Source organism: Pelecanus crispus, chromosome Z (assembly GCF_030463565.1).
Source record: "Pelecanus crispus isolate bPelCri1 chromosome Z, bPelCri1.pri, whole genome shotgun sequence".
Lineage (NCBI taxonomy): Eukaryota > Metazoa > Chordata > Aves > Pelecaniformes > Pelecanidae > Pelecanus > Pelecanus crispus.
This window is the reverse complement of record NC_134676.1, coordinates 400,679-427,611: the sequence shown is the minus strand read 5'-3', so window position 1 is coordinate 427,611 and position 26,933 is coordinate 400,679. Positions and strand designations below refer to the sequence as shown.

Sequence of the window (26,933 nt, the reverse complement as noted above, 5' to 3'; positions counted from 1 at the left end):
GTCAGTTTTGTGATTATCAAGTACGCAAACATCTGGTATTTACCTCTGCCAGCTTACTATATGTGATAGTGAAACAAACTTCATGGTAAATAGCACATATATGGAATGGGAAAAGTCAGTTACAAACACCCACCAGCATATCCTTTGATCTTGGTTAAAATGTTATTGTTTCTTTATTCTTAGAACAGATAAAATGTTTCAACTTTTTTAACAACATGTAAAACTGCAATGCAGTTTTTTGTTTTATGGCACTGATGTGTTTGCTAAAACTGCTAAAACCTGCTGCATCTGTATAGCATATGACAGCGTGCTCTGCAGAAGATGCACATTTGTACTAAGGAGTCATTAGTACTAATTTGTAGGAGTCTTTTAAGTGAGAGCAAGAACAGTCTGTTGTGTCGCCTGTCTTGGTGCGTTATGGAAACGAGCTAGTGGCAGAGTAGTTGAAAACTGTGTAACTGCGGTATACGAGACTGCATGTAGCCTTGGGCAGCAGTCCTTGCTGCTTTTCCGAGACCTCTTAAACACCTTCTTCTGTTCATCCCCTGTCTTGCTACTGGATGTCTGCAGAATGCTATTTCCTTCTGGATTTCCATCCTTCTGGCGCTCTCTGGGAGGGGCTGCTCTGCTCTCTGAGTCCTCGCTCGCCAGCTCTGTAAAGAACGGAGGAGGAGCGGTGCTTTCCTTTTCCTTGGCAGTGAGCTGCACTCTGATGCCAGGTGTGTTGCGGGGCGAGGGGCGCAGGAGAGTGGGGCACAGCAGCAACGCCTATGTCTCGGGAGCATGTTACCAACTAAAATACGCGGTACAGAAATAAGAGACAAACATTGTGCTTTAGAGTTAGGGCATAACACTCAACAGCTTGGATGCAGTCTCTTTTGCCCTCTTCTTTTTTGCCAAGTTTTCAGGTTAAGTCAAAATCCTTCTTCTGAATTGCTGCTTCCTTTCAGTTACTGTGATGCTGGCCTGACTAGCAGAGTTTTTCATAAAGTCCTTGACAGGGAGTGAGAGGGAGTTGTGCAAACCTCAATTTCTGCTTCAAAAAGCAAATTGAAAAGAAGTTTGTTGATATAAAATAAAAATATAGTTCTCTTAAGTTATGTCTATGCACTTTAAAGAAGTGAAATAAAACAGAGAAGAATTCATGTTATCCTTTGCAGAATATACCTTGCCTAAGGAAAGGCATTAACTGAGAAATTGGTAAGCTACGGACTTCAGGTTCTGACTTTCTGCAGTTGTCAATAATAAAGGAATTTTCACTGAGTTGAATACTAAGATTCCTGTTTGGGCAGAAGTCAGGTACAGCTATTGTTTCACAGCTCTGTGGAAGGTCTGAATACAGAGTGTAAAATTTATTCTTTCTGTGTGTCTTTGCACATTAGATGGAAAGCTTAATAGTGGTTATGCGGCTTAAGCAGGCAGCAGCCCTCTTTTTTTTTTTTTTCCTTTTTCTTAAACTCTTGAAACTTAAAGATAACACCCCACAAAAATCCAAGGCTCTCACCTCTAAATTGCAGTATCATGTTAATGATTGTACTACCGGATCTTGTCAGTATTGGTTTAAGTTATAGGAGGACAAATTAAGCAAAGTATGCATACTAAAAGATGTGTTTAACATCTTTTTTTTCTTCTAAGTTTTTTGTTATTTGAGTCACACATCCATTTATAAGATACCTGTAATAGAGTAATAGTAATAATTTTAAGCTCTCCTTCACATACTGCGCAGGAGGTGCCTTCTGCTGGGATAATGACTAACCATTGGGTCTGGTATGCATTGCTGCTACCGATACACATTGATTCCTAGATGGTTACTCATGTATTGGGATTCCTTGACTTGCATAAACTTGATTTGGAGGGACAAAGCACAAGACAGAACTGGTGGCTCTGCTGTCTGGGGGAGGGCATGGTGGAATTGATGCACAGAGCAAAAACCTTCATGTCTGGTGTGAAAAAGGCCTAGAATGACCTGGCTTGGAGTGTAGGAAGAGTTATTCTGTAGGCTTTGAGGAGTTTGCTGCTGACTGCCGCTATTCTTGTCATTTTTCTAAAAGCTGAGATTGCATAAACAACTCCAGAAATTATTTAGAACAGAGACTAAAAAGTTCTGCCAGTTGTCCTACTTAAAGTGCAGAATTCCTATAGTAACTCCCACCAGAGAAAACATTATTTGATTTGTTTTTGGAACACAAGGTCAGATTATTTCTTAGTATGACTTTTTTAATGGTGTGTTACCTGATGCTCTGGCTGTGCAGAACTGGCTGATCTGACATTTCAGTATTTATGTCAGAGCCAAAACTTGCATGACATGAAGACTAATTACAGCAGTAAAGTTTAGTAGACCTTGTGAAGGCAGCTTTCTTTTTTTGTTCCCTGGGAAATAGATGTGCTTATACATCTGAATGAGCTTTTAGATTCTTGCACCTTCTCAATTATTTTTCTATTTTTCTGTTGACATGAATTTAGAAAATAAAGTACTGAAAGGCTTTAATGAGTTTCTCACCAGCACCATATGAAAGCTCTTTTAAGGCATATTTTTGCAATTGTATTTTTCCAGCAAGTTGATATTTCTGAAAGGTAAGCAGACCATTCTTTCAGTAGTGTTTGGCAATAACTACTTTAATTTAAATGGTCACTTTGTTCTTTCTGGATAGTGTCTATTAATGGTTTAAAGCATATAAAAGATGCTGTCAGTGTACAAATAGATAATGATTTATTGCATTTTTAGTGGGCATAGTTCCAAATAGAAGAGGCATAGTGACTACTTCTGTTTAGTCCTTGTTACACATACTCATGATGCCCATGACGACATTGTGTAATTCTTTCTTACTGCCAGGAAAGTGGCATTTCAGATACTGTTCCTTAAGAGCAGGAGTAGTAAACAAAGTGATGATGATTCTCTCCTCTAATGTCTTAGTTTATGTTGTTCTAAATGTAGGGTGCAATCAATATTGTATTCCACAAAGGGTAAAAGCATACACCCGTATGTGTTAAAGGTTAAAAATAGTTAGGCTGCTTTCTTTTAAAAAGAGAGAAAGAGGGAGGCAGATATCACTTAAATGCTGACCTCTATGAGGAACTTGAGCCTACTTAAAATTGTTGTGTCAAAGTGTTTAATGAGGCCCTCCAAACATGTTTACCCTACTTACTCTGGGTATGCAGAGATTTATTTCTGATCTTGAGCTCAACATATTAACTGTTGCAGGTACTCATCACATAAGCATAGCACAGTCATCTGCCAAGGATATAAAAGAAATGTAGTTGTTATTTCTGAAATATTTCTATTCGTTGAGGAAATACTCTGATAAATCGTGCTTTACATTGAAGAGACTGGTTGCCTTCAGTCAGTCCAATTACATATCTAACATACACTCATATATATATATATATATATATATATATATATATAAAATCTCAAATATAATCTTGATTTAGGCCCAGATCTAAACTTTGTGGAAATCAAATTTGAGAGTTTCCTTTTAACTTAGGACCTGACATGGAGTCATACACTTGGTGCTTAACTTCCTTTTTAACTCTCTTGAAACTACCCCGTCTCAGGTAACCATTGGAATCTTACAAATAGCCTCATAGTACCTTTATTTGTTTAGGGTTTTAAGCATACATTTTAAATTCTGTGGCCTTTAGAAATCTAGCTTTCAATTGAATAAAGCTGTTGCTGTTTTCCAAGACTCTGGCAGATGAATAACCATTAGAGTCTTTGTTTAAGTAAAGCCTTGCATCCTGGAGTTTACCTTGTATGCACTTGCTGGCTGCTTATCTTGACTATGCATGTTTCCCATAAAAAGAAATTGAGCACTGTTGATTGAATGGAGCAGTTTGCAAGGTCTTGGCATAGTTGTTAATGACTTGAGAGCTTACAAGTAACAGAGAACCGAAGGCTTAGTTTGAAGGGCTATAGCTGTATCTTGGTATTCCTTTATAAAAAGTGCAGGGCTGTGCGAGAGAAGTATTTTAATTTGTTGTAGCTATCAGTAATGAAAAGGTAAAAACATCTTAGCATACCTACCTACACAAGCTGATTTAAATTTAGATCTTTTTAGTATGTTAAGGTAAGGCTTATTTTGTTTTTTCTGAATATTCAGGTTGTGTAGTGACATAAATTTCACAGCTGTTTTTAGTAAGAATGATGACATAAGAAGACCATATCTCCAGTTAGCATAAATTGTCCTATCTGTGTTGACTTCTATTCAGCTGCAGCACAGTTGAAGATCTGCCCCATAGACTGCTTTGTATAGGTCAACAAAAATTCTTTTTAGAAGGTGGAACTTGCCATAGATAAGCAAAACCAGCACTGGCAACAGGCAATTGGAAAATTCCATTTAATCAGACAAGCTTCTGGTAACTGCATTTTATGGCAGTGGAGGTTATTAATGCTAAGATCATCCAATCTTACTGCAAATTGATATGACTTTAATATTTGACATTTTTATTCATGTAAGTAAAATCTAAGCCCAGTTTTCTTTTTCAGGGTTAAGAAAAGCTTTTTTTAATTCCATGATATGTTTTCTTTATATAAAACTATTGCATGTTTTATTGAAGATTTTAAATCTTAGAATATTGTAGACTGTTATATATTGACAAGAGGGAGATGATTGTAGGATAATCTTTTGTGTCTAGGTAAGCATGCAAAGAATTTATTTGTTTAGTAGACCCACAAGAGTCATGAGTCTGTAACTGTAAAGAGATGTAGATGCAATCAACTAAAAATGAGTTATGGGTAGTTTGGTAATGGGAATGTGCTCTGGAGTCCTACTAAGCATGGTCACGGAATAGTTCCCCCCCCCCAAAGCGTAAAAATATTTGTTATCCCTCCCTATAAAAAAAGAAAAACACATGGAGAAACTGACTGTACAGACGAAATAGCAAAACTAAAAACTTGCAAAATGCTCTTATATGCAAGCAAGGTTTTTCTGATTTTTTTCTAGTTAAAGTACTTTTAAGAATTGCCAATGATTAATGGTAAGTAAAAAAAAAAAAAAAAGTTAAAGGAGAATAATTTTAAAGATGACAGCATCTCTTGTTTTAAAAAAAAAAAAAAAAAAAGAAAAAACTCCATCCAAACTGTTCAGTGTTATTTTTTTTTCTATCTATAAAATCTGCACGGACTCACTGCTACTCAGAGCATTGTTAATTGCACATGTGGAGAAGATGTTTTGGAGTTGGCACATTTCCTTGTTCGTATCTGTGAGTTATACATAACAGATTATTTCTGTTAGAGGTCATAACTCTACTTAAAGCCTTTTAAGAGTATTTAACTTTGTGTATTTGATGCAAATATGTAATTGATTCTATTGCATGAGTGGTTGTTGTTTTTTTTTTTTAAACTTCTTGTGTCTGTGTATTGTGACGTTGATGTTACTGTGGTTCCCCCCACTGCCTCCTCTTCCTCCCTGTATTAACAAAGGCATACTGATATTAAAAAAAACTGCTTGGAGTAGCTTGAATGATGTTAATCTCCCACAGACACATAGTGTGGACATTGTATGGTCAAAAACTGCATGCACTAAAGTTTATGGAAATGTTCCAATGTACTCTTGAACTGTGTTTTCAGTCACATGTATTTTGAACTCTCAGGTTTGTTATACTATGCTGGCCATGGCTACGAAAACTATGGAAACAGTTTCATGGTTCCTATTGATGCTCCAAATCCCTACCGATCTGCAAACTGTCTGTGTGTACAGAACATCCTCAAACTAATGCAGGAAAAAGAGACAGGACTTAATGTATTCCTGCTGGATATGTGTCGGAAAAGGTATAACATCATAATTCATGAATAGTGAGAACTGACATTAGATGTTTGAGGGCTGGTTTTGCTTCACGGTAGTGGGAGAGGGTATAATGACTGTAGTTTTGGGAAACAACTATGAAGTTCAGTTTATCCACTGGAGCAACAGATTAAAACTGAGCCTATTTTAAAAATGAATAGTTGAAAATGAACAGCTACTTTGAGAGAATAGCAAGGGATCTTGAGAGAAAGCTGGGCTTCACACTGAGGAGAAATCTTTAGTCTAGGCTGAGAACTCACTGTACTTGAAAGTTTGTGGTTCTGAGAATTCACAGCCTGCACCTGGGTGCTTGTAAAGTCAATAGGATTCGTTCTTAGACTTATTTTGCCTTTGGCCTTGGATAGAAATGTGAAGCTGGTGATTAGACTTTCTGTTTTCATGGGCAGTTACTTGCCTCTTGATTTGAATTACATCTATTTCTTCTTTTTTTGTTGTTGTTTGAAAGTTATAAAGCATCAGTCTTATTAGATAAAAGTGAAATTAGGCATCTTAAAGAAGAATAATTACCCTTTCTCCTTGTATCGTTAACCATCTTCATTGCAGGGAGGAAGGAGAATCCTTATGATGTTAATTTGACAGAAGGGCTCAAGTGCTTATTTTAGAACTCTTCAGAGGCATGGATTTTTGTGGACTGCTTGTATGCTGGGGATGTTGTATCTTTATTTAGAGCTTAAATATCAACTGGTTTATTGGATTTTTCTAAACAAAGTACTATTTTTCTTTCCATGTTAAGGGAGTACTGTGCTCGATTAAACTTGCACTTGAAATCAGCTCTTCAGCCAGCACTTCTGAAAATTGGTCTCTAAAGAATGCTTCATAAGAGAAAATTGCTAGTTTTTTAGTGTTTGTAGAGCCTCTAGACCTCACTGCTAATGAAATGCCAGTGACACAATTCAGCTTCACAATCTGCTGTCCAGATAGAAAATACTGTTACCTAAGCCTTATGTTAACTACACAGACACCATGGGGGGGGGGGGGGGGCGTGGGGAGAAATTCATATCGTTTTTGTTATAACCTAAAATGGCCAGTTATCAGAAATAATTTTTTAAGAGATTGTAGCCAAACTATATTGGTTAATATCGCATGCCCTCATCTGGGTAATGTGTGATATCTGACTGTGTCTTTATGTTGTCTTCGTGAAGACTGTTGATGATGCTGGTTTTTGTCTTTTAGCAGCTGGGGTTCATTCCAGAATTGTAGGAGAGAAAAAAATTACTGTTTCTGAACTGTGCTCTTTTGATATTTCAAACAACTGTTTGTTATCATTATTAGTTCTCAAATTATTGTTTTACTGTTTTGTGTTTCCCTTTATTGCAGAAATGAATATGATGACACAATTCTTATCCTAGATGCTCTGAAGGTTACGGCCAACATTGTTTTTGGATATGCAACGTAAGGAAATTTTTCTTCTGCTGTGCCATAAAGGTTTTGAAGCCAGAAGTGAGCGCTGAGATTGTATAGCTAATCTTTTATGGAAAAATACTAACTGTGGTGTTAAAGGACCAGTAATTTATATCCGTATCTGTGTCCTCATACTATCTTTTTTACTTCATTCTTTGAATCATTCCACAGTCTAACTGACTGTGGAAATGCGTATGTAATGATTCCTAGTATTTAACATTCCCATTCAGATATAGGGTAACACCAGTGAGAAAACTGCATTCAGCAAACCAGAAACTGCTGGACAGTGTTCCTGATCTTTTTCTAATGGTTACTTGTAGGAGAGCTCTACTCATCCAAGTATTATTTATTAGAGATGAAAAAAACACAGAGAAGAAAAAAGCAAATTTTACCCTCGGACCCATAATGTTCTGTTTCTTTGTGCTGATGGGGAAGGGGGAGTTATGTCCTGTGTGTTCCTCATGGTAGTTACTGCACTGTGAGCTTGTACAGAAGGTCAAGTACTGTGGAGCAGTTTATGAACTATAACGTATGTGCTGTACCCTCTTCAGTCATGTGTCTCCTCTGTTAATGCAAGTTAAATTTCTAGGGAAAAAGTGTTAGAAATATAAATGAATTAATAATTGGAGGAGTAGCATATAGATTGGCCCCTGTATTTCTTTTTCTAGGTGTAAAGAATAAAGTTACAACTGCAATTGAAACTATTTAAAGAGGTTACTTAAGCAGAAACCTAAATAATCTCTCTCTGTCAGTTTTCAAGTCAAGTGCAAAAGCTGTTGAACAGAAGTAGTCAAGAGCTTTAATGAAGTCTTCTATGAGAAGTTTAAGCTCCTCATATAAACAGTTTGATATCAGCTCTGGTCTGTGGCTTGATTGTAAGTGAAATCTTCCCAGAATGAGTTGCTTGCAAATGAACATGAAGAGCAGGCTGGCCGTAGACACAGCCTGGTTTTCAAATTGTAGGGTTTCTTTCCCCCATTCCCAACATAACTTTACTCCTTTTGTCCTCATGTTATCTTAATCATGCAGATGTTTCAGTGTTTTTTCCTTGTCTGATATTGGTGATCTCATAGGTGCCAAGGAGCAGAAGCTTTTGAAATTCAGCAGTCAGGCTTGGCCAATGGAATCTTCATGAAGTTCTTGAAGGACCGTTTGTTAGAAGACAAGAAGATTACTGTACTGCTTGATGAGGTTGCAGAAGGTGAACTCCAGCTTACTGCACTAACAGTCTTCTCAGCCTGCATTACTGAGAACTTCTTTGCTTGAATGTCATTCTTCTCATGGTGAATGTGTTACACTACTTTAACCTCCTTCGTGTTGCGCTTTATTAAAATAGTAGCTTTTATCAAGAAGCAGGATAGCACATTAACAAAGATCATGATATTATAAAGGGATTTGAGCTTCCTTAATAGTGACCAATTTTATGCTCTCCTTTTTAGTGAACGTTATTTGTTCTGAGTGTCTTTCTGATTGGAGCTTTGACTTGTCCATCCACAGAAATTACTGTTCTGTCTTGTGGTGTCAGCTGCTAGTGGTAGTCCAGTCATTTCCACGTTCATTTAAACGATTAACTGAGTCCTACCTACCTCAAAGAATGCTATAGTGGTGATAATTATTTGCTCTCTATGAAAGGGTATAAGTGCACTATAAAGGGCAATCCAATGTTTTAATATGCCTGGTTCAGTAATTGTCTTTTATAATTGATGGGAGAAGTGCTAAAGTGAAAACTGCTGAGGGAAAATGTATTGCTTCTGTGCAAACATTTGCTCAAAACATAGAAGAATAGATATGGCCATTACAAAGAGCTGTCTGTATAAGGCTCTGTTATTTGTAGGTAATGTATGTAATCAGCCAAGCCCTGCTGTGGTTTCCAGTGTAGCTGGTGCAACTGCAGCTCTCAGAATTTTGCCCAGTCTGTCTTTTGACAGGGATCCAAAAAGCAGAAAAAAATCCAAGAGGATCCTAAATGGACAGTAAAGTTCTGCTGTCAACAGGTCAAACTGTTGAAATGAAATGCAAAGATTAGACCGACAGAGCTTCTGTCAGTGCTCTACTGAGGAAAGGGAAGAGATCATTGATTGACTAGCTGAAATATAAGCATGGAATTTATGTCAAATTGATGGCAATAGGAATCCAGCATAACCCCAGGATACCCATTGAAATGTGATGGTTCTTGCTTACCATTTGCTTGTTTGTCTGGTACATATTCCCTTTCTTTTTGCTTATAGTTGGTATGCTGCTTAGCTAGATCCCATCAAACCAACTTACCATTCTGTATTTTCAGTCTTATCTGTTAAACATCCCATGAAGGTTCTGTGAAACGTTAAATAAAATTTCAGAAGATCTCAGAATTGTTCTGAAGAAATAGGATCTGTAGATGGTAAAGCTAAAATGATTATTCCAAAGCCTAGGGCTGAAGTTGATTTTTTTTTTTTTTTGGTTGCACAGGGCGATGTGTTTTTCTTCTTTTGCCAGGTGCAGTCAAGCAGAATGCTTTTTGCATTAAGATTTGTACTTTTTATTTGCTTACAGTAGTACTCAATTTTGCCATTACCTAAATACAAAGGAAGAATTTGAGTACTTGCTGTCCCCTCATTTGCAGGTAGCTGCAGCTGTGTTTCCTGAAAGCCTGGCAGAAGCTCTGATAAAGCTCCTCCTGCTGGATGCTCACCAGCTGCCGTATTTAGGCCCAAATTCATTTAGCCATCATTCCTGAAACTCTGTTTTGAAGCAGGCCCCAATATCTTTCCTTTCCTTCAGCTTTCTTGCCTTCTGGGACATTCTGACTGTTACTGTTCTGTGAAAAGAGAACCCTGAAATCCACTCATCCTAGCATCAATACTGTGTCTGTAGTATATGTGTATACTACATCTTTAGTTTTTATGCCATGTTGTCCCATTGCCAGCCTGTTCAAAGCAGGAGTAGTAGAAGAACAGACACCCGCTTGTATTCTGCCATGGTCACAGACCAATCAGTCTTTCAACTTGCATAAGAAGTTTACAAACTTTATAATGAACAAATCCAAAAAATATTCTTAGCCTCTTCCTCCCCTCATCCTTTTTGTCATTGCTTTTGGGTGTTCTTAAGTGGGTTAGTGTTCTCTGAGATTTGCGTCTCCTCTTCCCCCCATCTTTGTGGCTTTCCCATCAGAACATATCACAGTTCTGCCAGCACCCATTTTCCCTACACTTCCCCAAATGTCCTGTAAAATACGACGGACTCTTACTGCTTCGTCTGTACTGCCAGGTTAATGTCACATGCTGTAGAGGTTCTGACGTGTGACCTGTTACTTATCTCATTCTTGAACTCAGAGTGGAGATTGATTGATTTGTCAGGCAACATGACAACCATTGTTGTCAGTATTACCAGATATTGGGTGTTAGTGAGTACATTGGTGCACTGATGACACTTGAAAATGTTCCAAAGGGGTGTTCATGTTAAAAGTATTCCATGTAAATAGCCTTCATTATTTCATTTTTTTAAGAACTTGTAAATAGAAATTTTCCAGGATTTTTTTAATTCACTTGGCAGGCCATAGGTTTTGACTTTCTGCATGCAGCAAAACTATCTGAAAATGTCACCTTTAAATGTAATTGAATTAAATGTGGGGAGACCCTAATAAATTGGAGTAAGTTTGAATCGCAGTCTGGTTAAAGTTGGAAAGGACCTCTGGAGATTGTCAGTCCAACCCTGTTGCCCAAAGCAGAGTAAACTAGAGCCAGTTGCTCAGGACCTTGTCCATGTGGGTTTTGAGTGTCTCCAAGGATGGCAACTCCACAGCCTCCCTGCACAACCTCTGCCAGTGTTTGATCACCCTTAGAGTAAAAAGTTGTTTCTTATGGTTAAGTGGAATTTTCTCCATTTCAGTTTGCATCTGCTTCCTCTTCTACTGTCACTGGTCTTGACTGAGAAGAGTCTGGCTCTGTCTATTTTACTTTCCCTCATCAAGTATTTATGCACATTGATAAGAAGTCCCCTGAGCCGCATTCTCTCCAGTCTAAACAGTTTCAGCTCTCTCAGCATCTCCTCATACGGAAGATGCTCCAGTTCCCTCAAGCTTTTCTCATATGAGAGGTGTTCCAGGCCCCTCATCTCTGTGACCTTTCACTGCACTCTCTCCAGTATGTACATGTCATTTTCGTACTGGTGAGCCCAGCACTGGACCCAGCACTCCAGATCTGACCTCACCAGTGCTGACCAGAGAGGAAGGATCACCTCCCTTGGCCTGCTGGCAATGCTGTTCTTGTTGGCTGCCTTTGCCACAAGAATGCATTGCTGGCTCATGGTCAGCTTGGTGTCCACCAGGTCCCCAAGGTCCTTCTCTGCAGAGCCGCTTTCCAGCGAGTCAGTCCCCTTTCTGTCCTGGTGCATGGGGCTATTCCTGCCCAGGTGCAGGACTCGGTGTTTCCCATTGTTGAACTTCATGAGATTCCTCTCTGCCCAATTCTACAGCCTGTACAGGTCCCTCTGAACAGCAGCACAACCCTGATGTATCAGCCACTCCTCTCAGTTTTTAATCATCTGCAAACTTGCTGAGGGTGCATTCTGTCCTGCCATCCAGATCATTAGTGCTGATATTAAATAAACAGTACTGGCCCCTTTATCGATCACATTCTTGAAATTAGTCACTTTAATTAGGACCTTACTGAATCAGAGCTGTGATATTGCCTGAATTGGTTTTGAAAAACGTGAGCATGTTGACGAGGACACGTGCAAAACCCTCAGGATTCTTTGTAGGCATCTGGCATGCTGTTTTAGCCTTAAGTGAATGAATAGTTGAGCAATGAATACTTCTGAAACTAAAAGTTTTTATGGAAGTGCTGACACTGGCATAACCATAGCAACCAGGCAAGGTTACAGTGATGTGCTTAATTTAGTTAGAATTTCAGCAGCGTTGATTTTGAGAGAAACTATATGCATCTTATTTTTAGATATGGGCAAGTGTCACCTTACCAAAGGCAAGCAAGCTTTGGAGATCCGCAGCAGTTTGTCTGAGAAAAGGGCATTAACTGATCCCATTCAACAAACCGCATCTTCTGCAGAGTCTCTGGCACGGAACCTACAGTGGGCCAAAGCTCACGGTATAGTACAGTCTACTTTGAGATGATCCTAATGGCACGATGGGAAAAATAAGAAAAAAATTCTTTAATAATCTTTAGTCTGTGGGTTGTGATATTGAATGGAAATGGAAGAAATTCAAGCTCATATCTGAATTTTCATTAGTATGTTCAGATCTTGGAAATTTTTGTTTACCTCTACATGAGATTGTAATGAACAAGGTGACATGCAGAATTCATCCTGAGTAAGTATACTTAAGACCACTCAAACACTGTAGGGGATGCTTGTATGATGTCTGCCTCCTGGGATAATCTCCCAGCAATCTGTTTGTGTCTAACAATGACACTTTTAAGACATCATTAATCTCATTCTAAAGTCATCACCTAAAATAGCCAGGTGAACTGTATTGTAAAAGCGCATGATGAAAAGGAATTTTCAATGTATACAACTTAGAAAACTAAAATAAGGGTGAGATCAGTTCCAGGCTTTCTAGACTTCTTTTAAGAAGGGCAGTGGGGTTTAAGACCTTTTAATCTTTTCCGCCTAAATACATTGGAGTACGTTTTAGAATTTCTTTGACAGATTGGGCATGGGGTCAGGGGTGGCATTTTTAAGACAACTAGTCATGTAGGCAGACTCTTTCACAGGTGTAGATTTTTATTTGTGGAATCAGGCCCTTAATTCTTGTTTGCTAAATGATTGAAATGCAAAACAAAAATTATAAAGACATAATGTTATCTTCTGGTTTATTTGTTTTAAGCCATGCATAGAAGAGAGTGTGTTTGGAATTTGGGAAGAGTAACCTTTATCTTTGTATAAAGGTATGTCTATGATAATGTTAAATAATCCACTTCCAGTGGGAATAGAAAAATCAGTACAAAGCATACAGACACAGAATGATGTCATTGACCCTTGAGCACTTTCAGATATATTCCTATGGATTGAAAAAGATCCAAAATATAAAGAAGAAAAATGCTGCAGGCTAGGCTTTGTGAATGTGTGCATAGGCTGTGAAAGGGAAAAAAATGAACCTGAAACTTCTCCTGCTGTCAAATTCAAAGGTTCTTATAATGCTATAGCTGTGTCTTCTATATATTGGATATATACCATATTAACCTTACTGGTTTGATTATAGATACGTAAACAAATTCTTGGGTCAGTAAGCTATATCCTAGTTACAGTAAATGACACCTTGGTAGTTGCACAGAGATTGGAAGGAAACCTGCAAAGCACAAGTTGAGTCAGCTCTCCCTGGCAGTGTCTACCAGTTACCGTCTGATACTAGCAAACGGTGTCGCTGCCTGGTTTGCTTCAGTGTCAATATGTAAGTGATAGATGGAGGGAGGGCAGGAGGAAGAGGTCTATACCTTTTAAAACTTTTGAATTTAAAAATAAAAAATAGACAATAGACATATTTTTATATATATAAATTTATATATATTCATACATTAAAAAATAAAAAAGACAATACATATGCTAAGTTTTATTTAGAATGTAATGATGTGTTATTTATTTGCAGAGCTTCCAGAAAGTATGTATCTTGAATTCAAATGTGGTGTTCAGATTCAGTTGGGGTTTGCGGCCGAGTTTTCCAATGTCATGATAATCTACACACGAATAGTAAAGAAGCCGCCTGAAATAGTAGTTTGCAGAGCCTACGTTACAGACTTCGCACTCGTAAGTGTTCCTATTGGTGTCTTGGTGATCTCCCTCCACTGAAGTTGAAAACTGGCCTGTCTGTATCAAACTGCATCTTTTGTAATAAAATGGGTCTAAACTGCTGAAATCAGATGCTTACATGTGTGTGTGTCTGTACAGACACACGCATTTACTTTTTTGGTTTTTTTGCATATTTTTAATATATCTAAAAATATAATAAAATTAATCTGGGCTGATCTTTTTCCAAGTCTCCTTTGTTTTTCATTGTCTAATATCAAGTATTTGTTATATTTAATTAAAGAAGTTAAATGTCAGTAGCTCCTGTGTGAGCTGAGGACACATCTATCTTGCAGGACAAGGTTTCTTAGGCTTTAGTTTTACAGTTCTTTGGACCTGGGTGATCCTGTCTAGTTCCACTGATGTTACTCAGCTCATCACAGTAAAGTGAAGGATACAAGTAAAACAGAAGGCTCCTTGGGGCAAAATACCTTCTTTTCTGATGTCTGTGAAAGAGGACATGGGGCAGAAAACCTTTTTAGATAGAACAAACAGGACACTTCTTATGCTTTATGAATAAAATATTTGAGTTAGTTAATCTGCATAATAAATACATGTATTTTTAGCTCACAGAATTAGTGTTGTAGTACTGTACTTCATAGCAGAAGCTGGGTAAAAAAGAGCAACGCTGAAGCAAGCACAGCAAGTTTGACGGGAGCTATCAGCAAAAGAGGGTAACCTACTCAAATGTAACCTCCTCTGCCTGTGACTAACAGGGATTTCAGTGGCTTTTGCAAGTAATCCAAGATTGATGCTTTCTTTCTTTTTAAGAAGAAAATACTGGCTTTATAGAAAGAAATACTGCTAACTATTTTATGATCTACAAATTCTGTACCTTCAATTAAGTTTTATTCTTTTTCTTGCAACAGGATCTGGATGTGGATCCTAAAGAGGCCAATAAAGGAACTCCTGAGGAAACCGGAAGCTATTTAGTATCAAAGGACCTTCCCAAACACTGCCTCTACACCAGGCTAAGTTCACTGCAGAAACTAAGGGTGAATATATATTATTCCTCGCAAGTTTGTTCAGATAATTTAGATTAATCATGTTGCTTTGCACTTCTGTTGAGGTAGCTGTGTATTGTCTGCATAATAAGTAACATGTTCTTTGGAAGGAAGAAATGGCTAATGGCACAATTTAGTGACTTTAGTTTCTTAGCATAAAAATAAAAGCCAGGGAATCAATGCACATGCAATCTTTATACCATCGTGCAAGGCACTTAGTATTATCTAGGCCTGTACTGAACTTTGACAAGATGATTATTTTTGTGAAGATCACCTATTGCACACTGTGGGGATGTTCTTATGCCCTGTAGTACAAGAAGAATGTGACCTGAAGTAGATACGCATCTTACAAAGTCATTAGTAGGAGATGAAAATGTTACATATCATCTCCTTCCATTCCATCCTGTGCTCTTGGGCATGCAGTTTTTGAAAGGTTCTCACTTCAGCATACTGTGGCACTGTTACGTTTATCTCTGTATCTTTGTGTCATGAACATCTGTGCTGGATATCACTTGGTACCTCTTCCTCAGTGCTTTTGGCAGCTGGTGTAATATAAGTGCTTCTAGAAATAAAAACTACCAGGTGAGCAAGTATTAACCAAAAGAGGTCCTCAGTAAACAAGTCTTGCCTAATAAGTGTCTTTAGCTCCTAAAAAGGTTAGTCTCCTTTTCCAGTAGACTGTCTCTCTTTAAGTGTTTCTTATATTGTTTATTTGGGGAGGAAGTGTAGCTTTTTTTTCTTTTTCTTCCCCCCCCCTCCCCCCCAACCTCCTCTCTTTCCTCTTTTGCAGGAACACTTGATCTTCACGGTTTGCTTGCACTATGAGTATCCAGGAATAGAAGATACAATGGATGAAAGAAAGGAAGTTAATGTTGGGAAGCCCCTTATTGCTAAATTAGGCCTTCATCATGGATTCAGAACTAATAATTGTCTCCAGACCTGTTGCATGGCTAATAATCCTTTTCATAATCAAGTAGAATCAAGTCCAGTGGCAACTAAATACTGCATCCCTAGTCATTGCCAACCAAATTCCTGTCCAGGCGTTTACCATACAAACCGTATTTGCTCAGACAGCATCAGACAACCGGAGGCATGTTCTTGCAATGGGACTTCAAGGATATTGGCTTCAAGACATGAAGTACGGAATTACTTGCCCCCTGTGGAAAAGAGTAATGTACCAGTAGAGACCACTGATGATACTGTTGAACTGGAATTCCTTCTCTCGGACACCCTCAGATTCTCTAAACAGCAGTAGCTGTGATATGTTCAGAACAGACTACAGTATCATCCTTGAGTAGGGGACCTTCCACACTGCTTATCCGTATCCTGGAGTTTGGGAGCTTCAGGACAAAGGGATTGGAGAGTGTAGAGGTGGTACTGGAAATGAGGTTGTGATGAAAATTTTTCAGATCCAAAGAGACAAAACTGGACTGATATATTTAGGAATAAAAAAGGCATGATTTTTATTTTTTTCTGCTACCATTTGACATCTGATACAGGGAAAAACTTGAACTCCTTAGAGTTTCCTATTCCATCCTCTGGCAGTCAAGCAGCTAACAGACAGAGGCAATCGTGCAATTCTGGGAGGAAGCTGCCTATCTCTGTTAGGGTATGAATGCATAAAAGCCTGGCTGTGGTGACAAAGTTTCTCTTGAAATAGTAAAGCCTTGGATCTTCCCAGCTGCTTCTCCAGTACCAACTGGAGTTATAAGCTTTACTGTAAATGTATGTTTCATAAATCTTCTGTTTTCAGAGAAATCCTATACAAAAACAAGATAAACATGTATAGCTGTCAGAGGGAAAAATGTTGACAGAATTAAGCAGGAAGATGAATTTCCACGTCCTCTATGATTTAACATGATTGTAAAAAAATCCATTAGCCCCAAAATGATAAACAGACCTTTCTCTCTCCCATCTTGCAGTTTCAGTTGTTCAATATCCAGGGATTTCTTTTTACATACTGCATTAAAACAAGGTTTTGTGTGTTTATATATGTTGTAAGAGCTTCCTACTGAGTATATAAGATGACACATAAGGTAAATGAACTGCGCAAAGAGGGAGCTTTTACAGAAGTAAAGATACCATGTTTTAATATTCTAGTATTAAGAATATGTCTCCCTCAAGCCTCAGTTTCTTTCCTTCCTCATGTATGTATCGGGATCAGTCACTGGCATTCCAGTCCCTTGGATGTAGCTAATAATCAGCTTTGACTGCATTCTCCTCTCTTGTGGTCAGATGTCCAATGTCTGGCAGCAACTGACGGATGAAGAGCTGTGCAAGGAAAACAAAACATGAACTGAACTAGTGAACTAACATTATCACTTTTTTTTTTTTAAGAAAGCTAGATTACAAATTGTCAGAGGGAGCAAAGTCACAGATTCATACTGTGGTGGATTGTTCTTATTATGACAATCTTTCTCTTATGTAACACACGACTTTTACTGATCTGATTTCTGGAAGGGTGGTCTTTTCATGTTCTGCAAGAACACTAAATGGAAGTCTGAGGAAAAAAGTGCCTGTTCGTAGCAAGCAAAGTATTGTGCAGTTAGTCACGCAGTAACTTCATGTCACAACCTGACACCGTATTAGCCCTACATGTGCGCATTTGCTCCGGAGCTCAAAGGCAGAGTTCATCCGTAGGCGAGATGCCAGAAGTAAGCTAGTCTTCTAGGTCCTTCAGCCTCTGAACCCCAGAATCTCACTGTGAGAGGTGGAGGCATAGGCACCTTCAGAAGGCATCCTCTACTGAAAAGCAAACGAGCTACTTTCATATGGTGCTTTATTGCTTTGTGGACCCAAGGGAACAGATAGACCTAGCTTGGGCTAGCTGCCAAACCTTTTAAAAGTTGCAAAATTTTTTGATCTGTGTTTGGGAAAGGGCAGTTTTGCTCACGACACTGTTTTGCATGTTCAGGTTGAATAGTTTGGTCAAAAAAGACACCAATTTATTTTTTTTTCATGTTTGGTTTTGTTTCAAAATATCTGTGACTAGCCTATGTATATCTGGGGACGAATATGAGAACACTGATGTTTTATTAGGTCTTAAAAAGTCTCAATGCTGTGAAAGCATGAAAATAGCAGGATGTGAGGTAATTAAAATTCAAGGGACTCTTCAGATATGAGTAGTAGCCTTTCCTGCCAAGGTAATATTGATAAGCAGTATTGATTTAATTAAGATCCCCATTGCGAAATAATTTTTTACTTCAGAAAAATTATAGTAGCGCTTTTCATTAAGTAGGTAGCAAAAAATAAAATAATTGAATCTCATTGACGTGGTGGACAAACCAGTTTAAATCTTGAGATCCACCCTTCTGGTGGGATCTGGTAGTCTTACAACATGTTGGCTGGACACCGAGGGAGGTGCTGTACGTGGCCATTGCAAGTTTCAGATGGGAATGTTAACTACATCTGTTGATCTTCAGATTCATCTGTGCTGAAAGGTGGATATCTGTACATGGATTTCAATGTAGTTATTTCCAAAATGACAGCCATGCTTGAAGCAACCTGCAAATGAGCTTGATTTTTCCGACTTTCTCCTTTGGAGGGTATTAAATAGTGAAATATTTATTGATGAATGAGATGTACCTGTGCATTAATTATCCTGTGTAATTGACTTATAAATCAAAAATTACAGCTTGAGACATGGTCTAGTACTGTAATATCTAGCTGATACTTTGTAACAGTTTTTTAATTTGTATAAAAGCTTATTCTGTTTCTTACTGTGTAATAAACCGTTGTCCACAAAACAATGTATCTGCATATGTAGTTGCTATATTCTTCTACTCCTCCCAGTTTAAAAACCCCCAAACTGTATTAAAACAATGTGTATAATAAAATAGTTTCCTTAACAAAAAAGAAGGGGAAGTCTGAATAATGAGCTTCAGCTTAAGTTAAACACATCTGCGCCCTGGGCCTGTACAGGTTTATCAAAACTATGCACTTTGAAGATTTTTTTCTTTTTTTTGCAAGTTTATATGCCTTCTAGCTTCTCATATCCCAGCTGTACTGCTGGCTAAGCTCAAATGATCCTTCTTCATCGCTTCACAAAGATATCCAAATGAGTTTCAGTAATATTTGGATTCCCTTGAGAAATGGGGATAGAGAAAGAATCCAATTATTAAACCTTAAAAGTTGTCCGGAGAAAGGCAGGGGAACTTACTGACTGTATTTGCTTGTCAATTTGCAGGTGCACTCCTTCACGGCACAGGAAGGGCTTCCAGGAGCAGCAGTGCTGACGTGTGAGCAGCTGTCTCCTGGCATGATTTAAAACCTGCTACGAGCAGCCAGCTGGTGCGTTGCAGCGGCGCAGCGGCTCACCGCTCGGGGAATCTCCTGCTGCTGGGGAGCTCTAACGTACGTTGGTTAGTTCCGAAGCTTGGTACGTGGTCCCATGGCACACGGTCTTTGTCAGCCTCGGTAGGAACTGATTAACCTTTGAGGATCTACCATAGAATCATAGAATCGTTTAGGTTGGAAAAGACCTTTAAGATCATCCAGTCCAACCATTAACCTACACTGCCAAGTCCACACTAAACCAATCCAGGGTAGACCAGACTGAACCATGTCCCCAAGTGCCACCTCTGCCCGTTTTTTGAACACTTCCAGGGATGGGGACTCCCCCACCTCTCTGGGCAGCCTGGTCCAATGCTTGACCACCCTTTCCGTGAAGAAATTTTTCCTAATTTCCAATCTAAACCTCCCCTGGCGCAGCTTGAGCCCATTTCCTCTCGTCCCATCGCTAACTACTTGGGAGCAGAGCCCAGCACCCCCCTCCCTGCCCCCTCCTGTCAGGCAGCTGTAGAGAGCGATGAGGTCTCCCCTCAGCCTCCTCTTCTCCAGGCTGAACACCCCCAGCTCCCTCAGCCGCTCCCCATCAGCCCTGTGCTCCAGACCCTGCCCCAGCTCTGTTGCCCTCTATACCTAAGATGCTTGAACTGTAACTATATTTGAGCATGGTAAAGAGAACGTCACGAACTGTAGAGATTGGAGAGGGGCCTGTGCAAATTGTCTGACAAAATTCTACCTGCCGCAGCAGGGTCTGTGGAGGAAAACTTTATCATTCTGAACCATACTTAAAAAGGGAATGGTGATGCAAAGGCATTTTCTTACTGTATCACTGCCTTTAGGAACTGCTTTGACTGCTCGTGCTTTAATCATTGATGATAAGGGTGAAATATTCTGTATCTTGAGGACAAGCTGCAAGAGGCAGCCATTTCCTTTGGCCTGTATCCAGTAAAGCACTTTAAAAGTTAAGCATGCATAAATTAAGCCAACATTTAAATCCCTGTAAAATCACTGGGATTAAAATACATGACTAAACCTAAGCATTTGTTAAAGCTCTTTTTGGCTTGTGATGCCCTTTCTGAACTGAAGCCTTGGGGTATTTTTTTTTCTGAACTGTAATTGTTTGGCAATAATACTTATCTTTTGCTTGAAGTATCTGCTAGGCTAAGTTACTTATGTGTTGTTTGTTTGGTTTTGGATGTTAAATAGGTTTGGAAGAAAGATTTTAAGGTGCTTCAAATAAGCTCAGGCCCCTCTGGCAAAGGCAGAGTTCATATGCTTCAGAAAGGGCAGTACAGTGTTTCCATTTTCCCTCCCCACCCTGCAGTAAGGTGGGGTAATATAAATGCAAGCAGCTGTTGTTAATGCAATATTAAACTTCTGAGAGTGATCCTATTTCCAGTGAGCAATAGGAATAGAGGAGCATGAGAGGCGTATAAAGAAAGAGCTCTCCAAAATGAGTGGTTTGGGTTCATTTGGTCTTTGGTTTGGCATTTTGAATTTAGTATCTTTGGCCTTTGCTGACTATGCTGGCCATGCTTTTTGCCAACCTATAGAAGGCAGTGCTGGGACTTAACACGGCACCAGTTGGCACTGGCTTCGGGTAAGCATCCTCTTGCGTATTTCTGTGTTGTGGCAAACCGCCGAAGGAGATCCGTACCGTTACAAGCAGTGAGGCATTTGTAGTGTCCTCTATGAGCATCCTTCTCTGCCAGTCCACTTCGTTTTCTGTCTTCTCCACTTCGTATGAGTTCTGTCGGGCAGAAAATTTCTCTCTTGAGGTGTTTCTTGAATAGCACTCTAAAATCACGATGCTGTTGGTAGGTTTAGTAGGAAGGATTTACAGTTCTGCATGTCTGTCCTAGTGCACAGTTAACCATTTGTCACACGCTGTGGGAACGTCAGAACGGTTGTTACCTCGTGAAGGATCAAGTGGCCAGAATGTAATTTTGGAACTGAAGTTGACCCTGGCTACAGTCATTCTCTGACCTGATATTTGGCACAGCTGTGATCTGAATCCTTCTTGTGGTAGAGGTGATCAGCTGGTGTTTTGCACCATTTGACACCAGAGGTCACTGAAACCAGGGAACGTCGTACCTGATGTTGAGATTGTGGGAAGACAATAGCCAAATACCATGGGTAAAGTTTTGTGCTCAGTTTAGTTCACATAGTGCATTGACCTAATGGAGTTTTTCAAGTTTTCTTTGCCCAGGGTGAGACATTGTTATTTCTCTCAAAATGTGACTATTTGAAGAGCAGGAGGTATTTGAATAGTGCCATCTTTTGACTTGCTCAAGCAGTTTTCTCTTGCAGTCCAATCAAAGCACTGTTCATACCAGACTGGAGAACTATCTTCCACAGACATGGTATGAGTGAATTTACCTTCTATACCTGCAGAATGCTCTGCAAGCTACCTCCTCAGTAAAACAACCTTTTATCTTGAGAGTCCTTAAACTGTCTCTCTGGCTACAGAAGACCATCTGCACTGTGTAAATCTTCACTAAGAGATTTCAAGCTGGTTTTGCTGTCTCTAGCTGTTGCTCTTGTTCATGCATCAACTACTTTTCCTCATTCTGTCAGCTAATTAATAGCTCTGGCAGCTCTCACATATATTAAGCTTCAGGGCTATGTTCACCTTAACATATTGTTGTGGTTTAACCCCGGCCAGCAGCTAAACAGCACACAGCTGTTCGCTCACTCCCCCGCTCCCCAGTGGGATGGGGGAGAGAATCGGGAAAAAAAAAAGTAAAATTTGTGGGTTGAGTAAAAGTTTAATAGGACAGGAAAGGAAGGGAAAATAATAATAATGATAAAATATACAAAACAAGTGATGCACAATGCAATTGCTCACCACCCGCTGACCACTACCCGGCCAGTTTCCGGAGCCGCGGTTCTCCACCCACCCAGCCCAGTTTCTATACTAAGCATGATGCCGTATGGTATGGAATGTCCCTTTGGCCAGGCTGGGTCAGCTCTCCTGGCTCTGCCCCCTCCCAGCTTCTTGTGCCCTTGGCAGAGCATGAGAAGCTGAAGAAGTCCTTGACTGGTGTAAGCACTACTTAGCAACAAGTACAACATCAGTGTGCTATCAGCATTATTCTCATACTAAGTCCAAAATGCAGCACAATGCCAGCTACTAGAAAAAAAAAAATTAACTCTATCCCAGCTGAAACCAGGCCACATATATTCCTGGCTACTGTTAAGTATAATGCGTTTCAGTATTACTCCTTCCTTGCACAGAATTCTAATTTAGACAGAGTAAGATCTGCTCACTTTTCGGAGTGTGGCCTTTTGAGATCCAAGGTGTTTGCTGTGAATTGGAGATAGGTTTAGGGTATCAGGTGTGGGAGGAGGGGTTGGGAATTTTGGGGGTTTGGGGTTTCTTTTTTAAAGTTCGATCATCCTTTTAGTTTACTAATTGCAGTAGTATAGGAATGGAATAAGAACACCTCCATGTTACGGAAATTAAGTAGTTATTTAATTTCTAAAGTACCACTGCTGCAATGTAGTCATACCAGGCTTATTTTAAGAGCTAATAAGAAAAAATGCTGTCTCCCATCCTTTTTTGTTGCCCCGCGCAGTGAGCATGAGACCAGGATCCATGTGGGTGTGTGTTACCACAGCGACCAGCCTCCGCACCTGCATCTGCCGCGGATGCAGGAGGAAGTGACTAGGACTTCCCCATCAGTTCTTTAGACAGAATCATTTCAGTCCTTCGCTAGCACCCTGCTTTCATTTTCTGGAGTCAATTGAAATGAGTATGAAAAGTCTTCAACCTGCTATGCAAATGACTTCACATAAGATCAAACAGCTCTCAGATGTTTCCTGGGCTCTCTTACGACTTAACGGGGTGGTTAGGATTTATTTCATGCCTCTGAAGGCGAGGCAGCTCTGCTTTCTGACATCCTATAAGAGGATGTGTGTTGGGCTGCGGAGGTGGGCGCCTCTCTCCAGTTCGTTGCCGTCAGGCAGCCTGGAGACCTGGGGAAGCCTGTTGAGCCCCTACAGAGCTGAACTGCTCAGGTTAATTCCCCGCTGAATGTGCTGTTTTTCAGTGCTGTAGGTATTTACAGTGGTCCCAGGATTCTTCTCTGTTCACATCTTCGTGCCTGTCAGCTTTTCTCCTTTCTTTTCCCTTCTGTTGAATGCCAGTAGCACCCATGGTACCTGGCTCGCAGGGCCAGCTGAGGATTGGTCCAGAAGTTTTTAAGAACTGCTTTGAGATTGTCAGAACGTACCAAATTTGATATCTTTTTGTCTGCAAGGAGCATTACACTCTTTCAAGGAAGTACAGAGTAGCTATAAAATATTGATTTGCTGATTCTCAAAGTTTTGTAGGTTTTGCTTTATGCCTTAGTGATACGCAGAAAACTGCTTCAGACTCTCTTTCAATGCAGCAGCTGCGAAGAAAACATTTGATTTGAAACACCCATTAGATTATCAGCTCTGCTTTTAGTGGAAATAATGGGTTCATTTTAATCAGAAAATAGCTCTGCTTCATGCCAAGCCACTTACCTGTCCTGGCAGGTAGAGAACTGCAGCTGATTGCACACCACATTGTGATCACAGAAACAATTTGCTGGTTAGAGTGGAGTGGGTCCTGCAGCACGTAAACCGGAGGTAGGACTTGTTACACAGTACGGTGGGAGACTCCCTGCTAATTTGTCACAGTATCTTCACCGGCATAATCCTGGTTATAACACAGCAGCTCCCTCGTGTTAAAACACACTTTCCTCTGATGGGATATATGGGAGTAAACCATTTGCTAGCTGTGTGCAATATATTTTGTTTGGCTCTTCTTTTCTGAGGAGCGTTTCTCGTTCCTGTGGGGTTAGACGAGACAACTGTGCGCCCAGCAGTAGTAGTTTATAAAATGTCAGTGAAACCCACGTTAAATGGTTTTCTACTGTATGAAGTATGGAAAAGAGAGAGGAAACGGCGTTTCTGTAGCCCTTCGGAAACAACAGCCACACGCAGCTGGCATGACACCAGCCACGAGCTCAGCCCTGCGCCAGCTGCCCCCCCACCCCCCCGTTACGGCCGCTCCTCTGGAAGCTGCTCTAACCTCAGCCCGAGATCAGCGACCCACGGCCAGCCCCCGTGCCCCCCCGGCACTTCCACTGGGGCGGCCTTGGGTGGTGGAGACACAGGTGCGTAATGCTTTCCCACCATGAATGCTGCCCTGTGGTGCAGGACTTCGGAGGCGCAAAAATTGCAAGTGCTAGAACTCGCCCGCTTGCTGGGAGCTAGCTTTTGTCAAACACAGCGGGAGAAAAATGCCTGCAGATTTGCATGATTAACAGAGAAACATGAGTGAAATAAATACTCGTTCGAGCGCACAGAGCTAATTAAGTCATGAACTCTTTTACCTGTTGAGCCAAAGCGATAAATTAAATCTCCTAGTACCTCCTAAAGTCATAAATTCTACAGATGCTTTTTGAAGAACTCTGTAGATTGTTAATAAGTTTAATTTTAAAATTACAGAAATATTTTTGCATTATAACTCTTAGTTACTGCATACCATGTTTGTTAAAAAATAAAAAGTTTATATGCACGTATATATAGGATTTTCATTGTTTTAAATGGGCCTTAACACAGTGCCGTATTTTCTCTCAGTGAAAGCATGGAAGATGTAGCACAAGTTGCAGAGTGTTAGAAGCGTATTGCAAGCAACCACCAAACTCTCATCCTCCTTGCCATTGTGGTCTGGTTTTTAATTGATAGCCTTTTACACAATCCACATCTGTGCACCTAAGTTTGTCACTGCTGCTTGAGCATCCAGCGATTTGGCAAGCACCGGCACCGTTCCTTTTGAGAAGCCCCAGGATACCTTTAGGTGATCTCTTTATCTACTGAGTTCCCAAGTTCTTCTTGACGTTCTTTCTCCAGCCATAACTCTTTGAGTCCAGCACACTGGGCTCACATCGCAGGGACCACATCCAAATCCCTGCTTGAGAGCTGGCGTGTCACCCTCTGTTTCTGGTGGATTTGGGAATGTCTGGCAGCACAACCCTTGTTCTAAGGCTGGCCTGGAGACAGAGTTATCTACGCTGCTCCACAGTTAATGAATAGTTACAAAACTTCCTAGTCTGTTTGGTGTTTAATGCTAATATTAAACTCTGCCATTTAATTTCACAATGAATGGCCCTTGGAAGACTCCTTTTTCCACAAGACTTGTCTGTATAAGCTTTGGCTGAAGAAGTTTGTTGTCTTATGGTCTTCCTGTGTAAAGGAAGCACTTGACTGCAGCATATTCACTAAACTTAGGATCGTGGATGGGTGGAAGAGGTCGCAGCTCATCTGCACCTTACTCTTTGGCATCCTCTCTCAACTGTAGCACTGCTTTACACAAAGATAATAGATAATCAGATATCCATTGCTGTTGATCTGGGCATATTCAGCTCAGATTTTCAGCACTAGATAATCTACAGTAAATTAATCTCTGAAATTTGTGTGGATCTGTAAGTTTCCATTCACTGGTGGTCCTCCAAACTTGGCCTCTAGCTTTGGGCTGATGTTTCTACGCTGAATTTCTCGGGTTTTGGGCTTCCATTCAACTTTACAACTGTTTGTGAGGTCATTCATTCTCTGGGATGCAAAAAGATGTTTCTAGAGCACAGGTTCTACTTAGCATGCAGCAGTTTTTATTTCAGTTCTTATGTGAGAAAGTTATTGCTATTAAAACACTCCCTGAAGCAATACCAATAAATCGGTCAGATTCAGACTCTATTACTGAGGTTGAGACTGGTTACTTTGCTGGTTCTGAAGTTATTTATGATGAAGACAAGAGCTAGTATAAAAAAAAAATTTAGCGAGAAGCTTTTCTATCAAAAAGACGTTTCTGCCTACAGCTATGTTCTGCCAAAGAACATATTGCTTGTGATGAAAAATCATCATTAATATCTTCAACCCAAAAGGAAATTTCTGGAAAGGGAGAGAATAGTTCAGGTTGAACAAAACGTCCGATCCCAGTTCTCTGAGAAGACCTCCTGCCTGCGAGGAGGCTCGTGCCGCTCGGGCTTAAGTTGCTGCCCACTGAGGTGGTGCTCACCAGTGAGTTCATGTGCTGGATTTAGCCCAGTGCACAGCACACCTGAGCTGTGGGAAGGGACTCGAATGGTTATTTGACTTGCTTGCTGCTGTGTTCAATAATGGCACTCTGTGATGTAGTGTCCTTCTCTCTGTCTGGAGACGTAAGTAAAAAGATGCTTTTGTTCCCATTGTAACAAAAATTTTGAAACTGCAGCACTTAACAAAAGAAAGCTCTTGGACTCTGGTCTGCAGTGTTCTACAGCTCTGCTCTCTCCTACAGCTTGCATGGCAGAGGCCAGGAAATGGTGTCTTTCTGCAGAGCTTCTCTCTTCCCCATTGCCCGTTCTTGTTGCTCTTAGTCATGGGAAGTGGCTAACTGTTAATCCTAACCGAGTTGTTGCTGCAGTACGGAGTCCACAAGCAGCATTCCAGCGGGCAGGCTGAAATAAAGGGCAGCATCAAAAAGCATCTGCCCCTGCTCCCTGCACCGCGGGGGCCAGAGACCCTGTTGGGGTCAGAGACCCTGTTGGGGCCAGAGACCAGAAACGCTGACAGTGGTCAGCGTGAGGCAATCAATGCCGCTGCAACCAGTTTGCAGAGAAATTAACCTGAACGTTTTTCCTTTTGCCTGATA

At 40.2% G+C, this 26,933-nt stretch overlaps 1 protein-coding gene across 1 annotated transcript in view; it reads left to right on the top strand.

The window, feature by feature from the left end:
* MALT1 (MALT1 paracaspase) overlaps window positions 1-16,238 on the top strand; it is a 35,723-nt gene extending 19,485 nt beyond the window's left edge. The window contains exons 11-17 of the mRNA XM_075726652.1: window positions 5,593-5,770; window positions 7,122-7,196; window positions 8,279-8,406; window positions 12,137-12,286; window positions 13,783-13,940; window positions 14,849-14,974; window positions 15,774-16,238. Of these exons, the coding sequence (XP_075582767.1) occupies window positions 5,593-5,770; window positions 7,122-7,196; window positions 8,279-8,406; window positions 12,137-12,286; window positions 13,783-13,940; window positions 14,849-14,974; window positions 15,774-16,238 (1,280 nt within the window). The remainder of the gene's footprint in view (window positions 1-5,592; window positions 5,771-7,121; window positions 7,197-8,278; window positions 8,407-12,136; window positions 12,287-13,782; window positions 13,941-14,848; window positions 14,975-15,773) is intronic.
* Window positions 16,239-26,933: the final 10,695 nt, after the last annotated feature.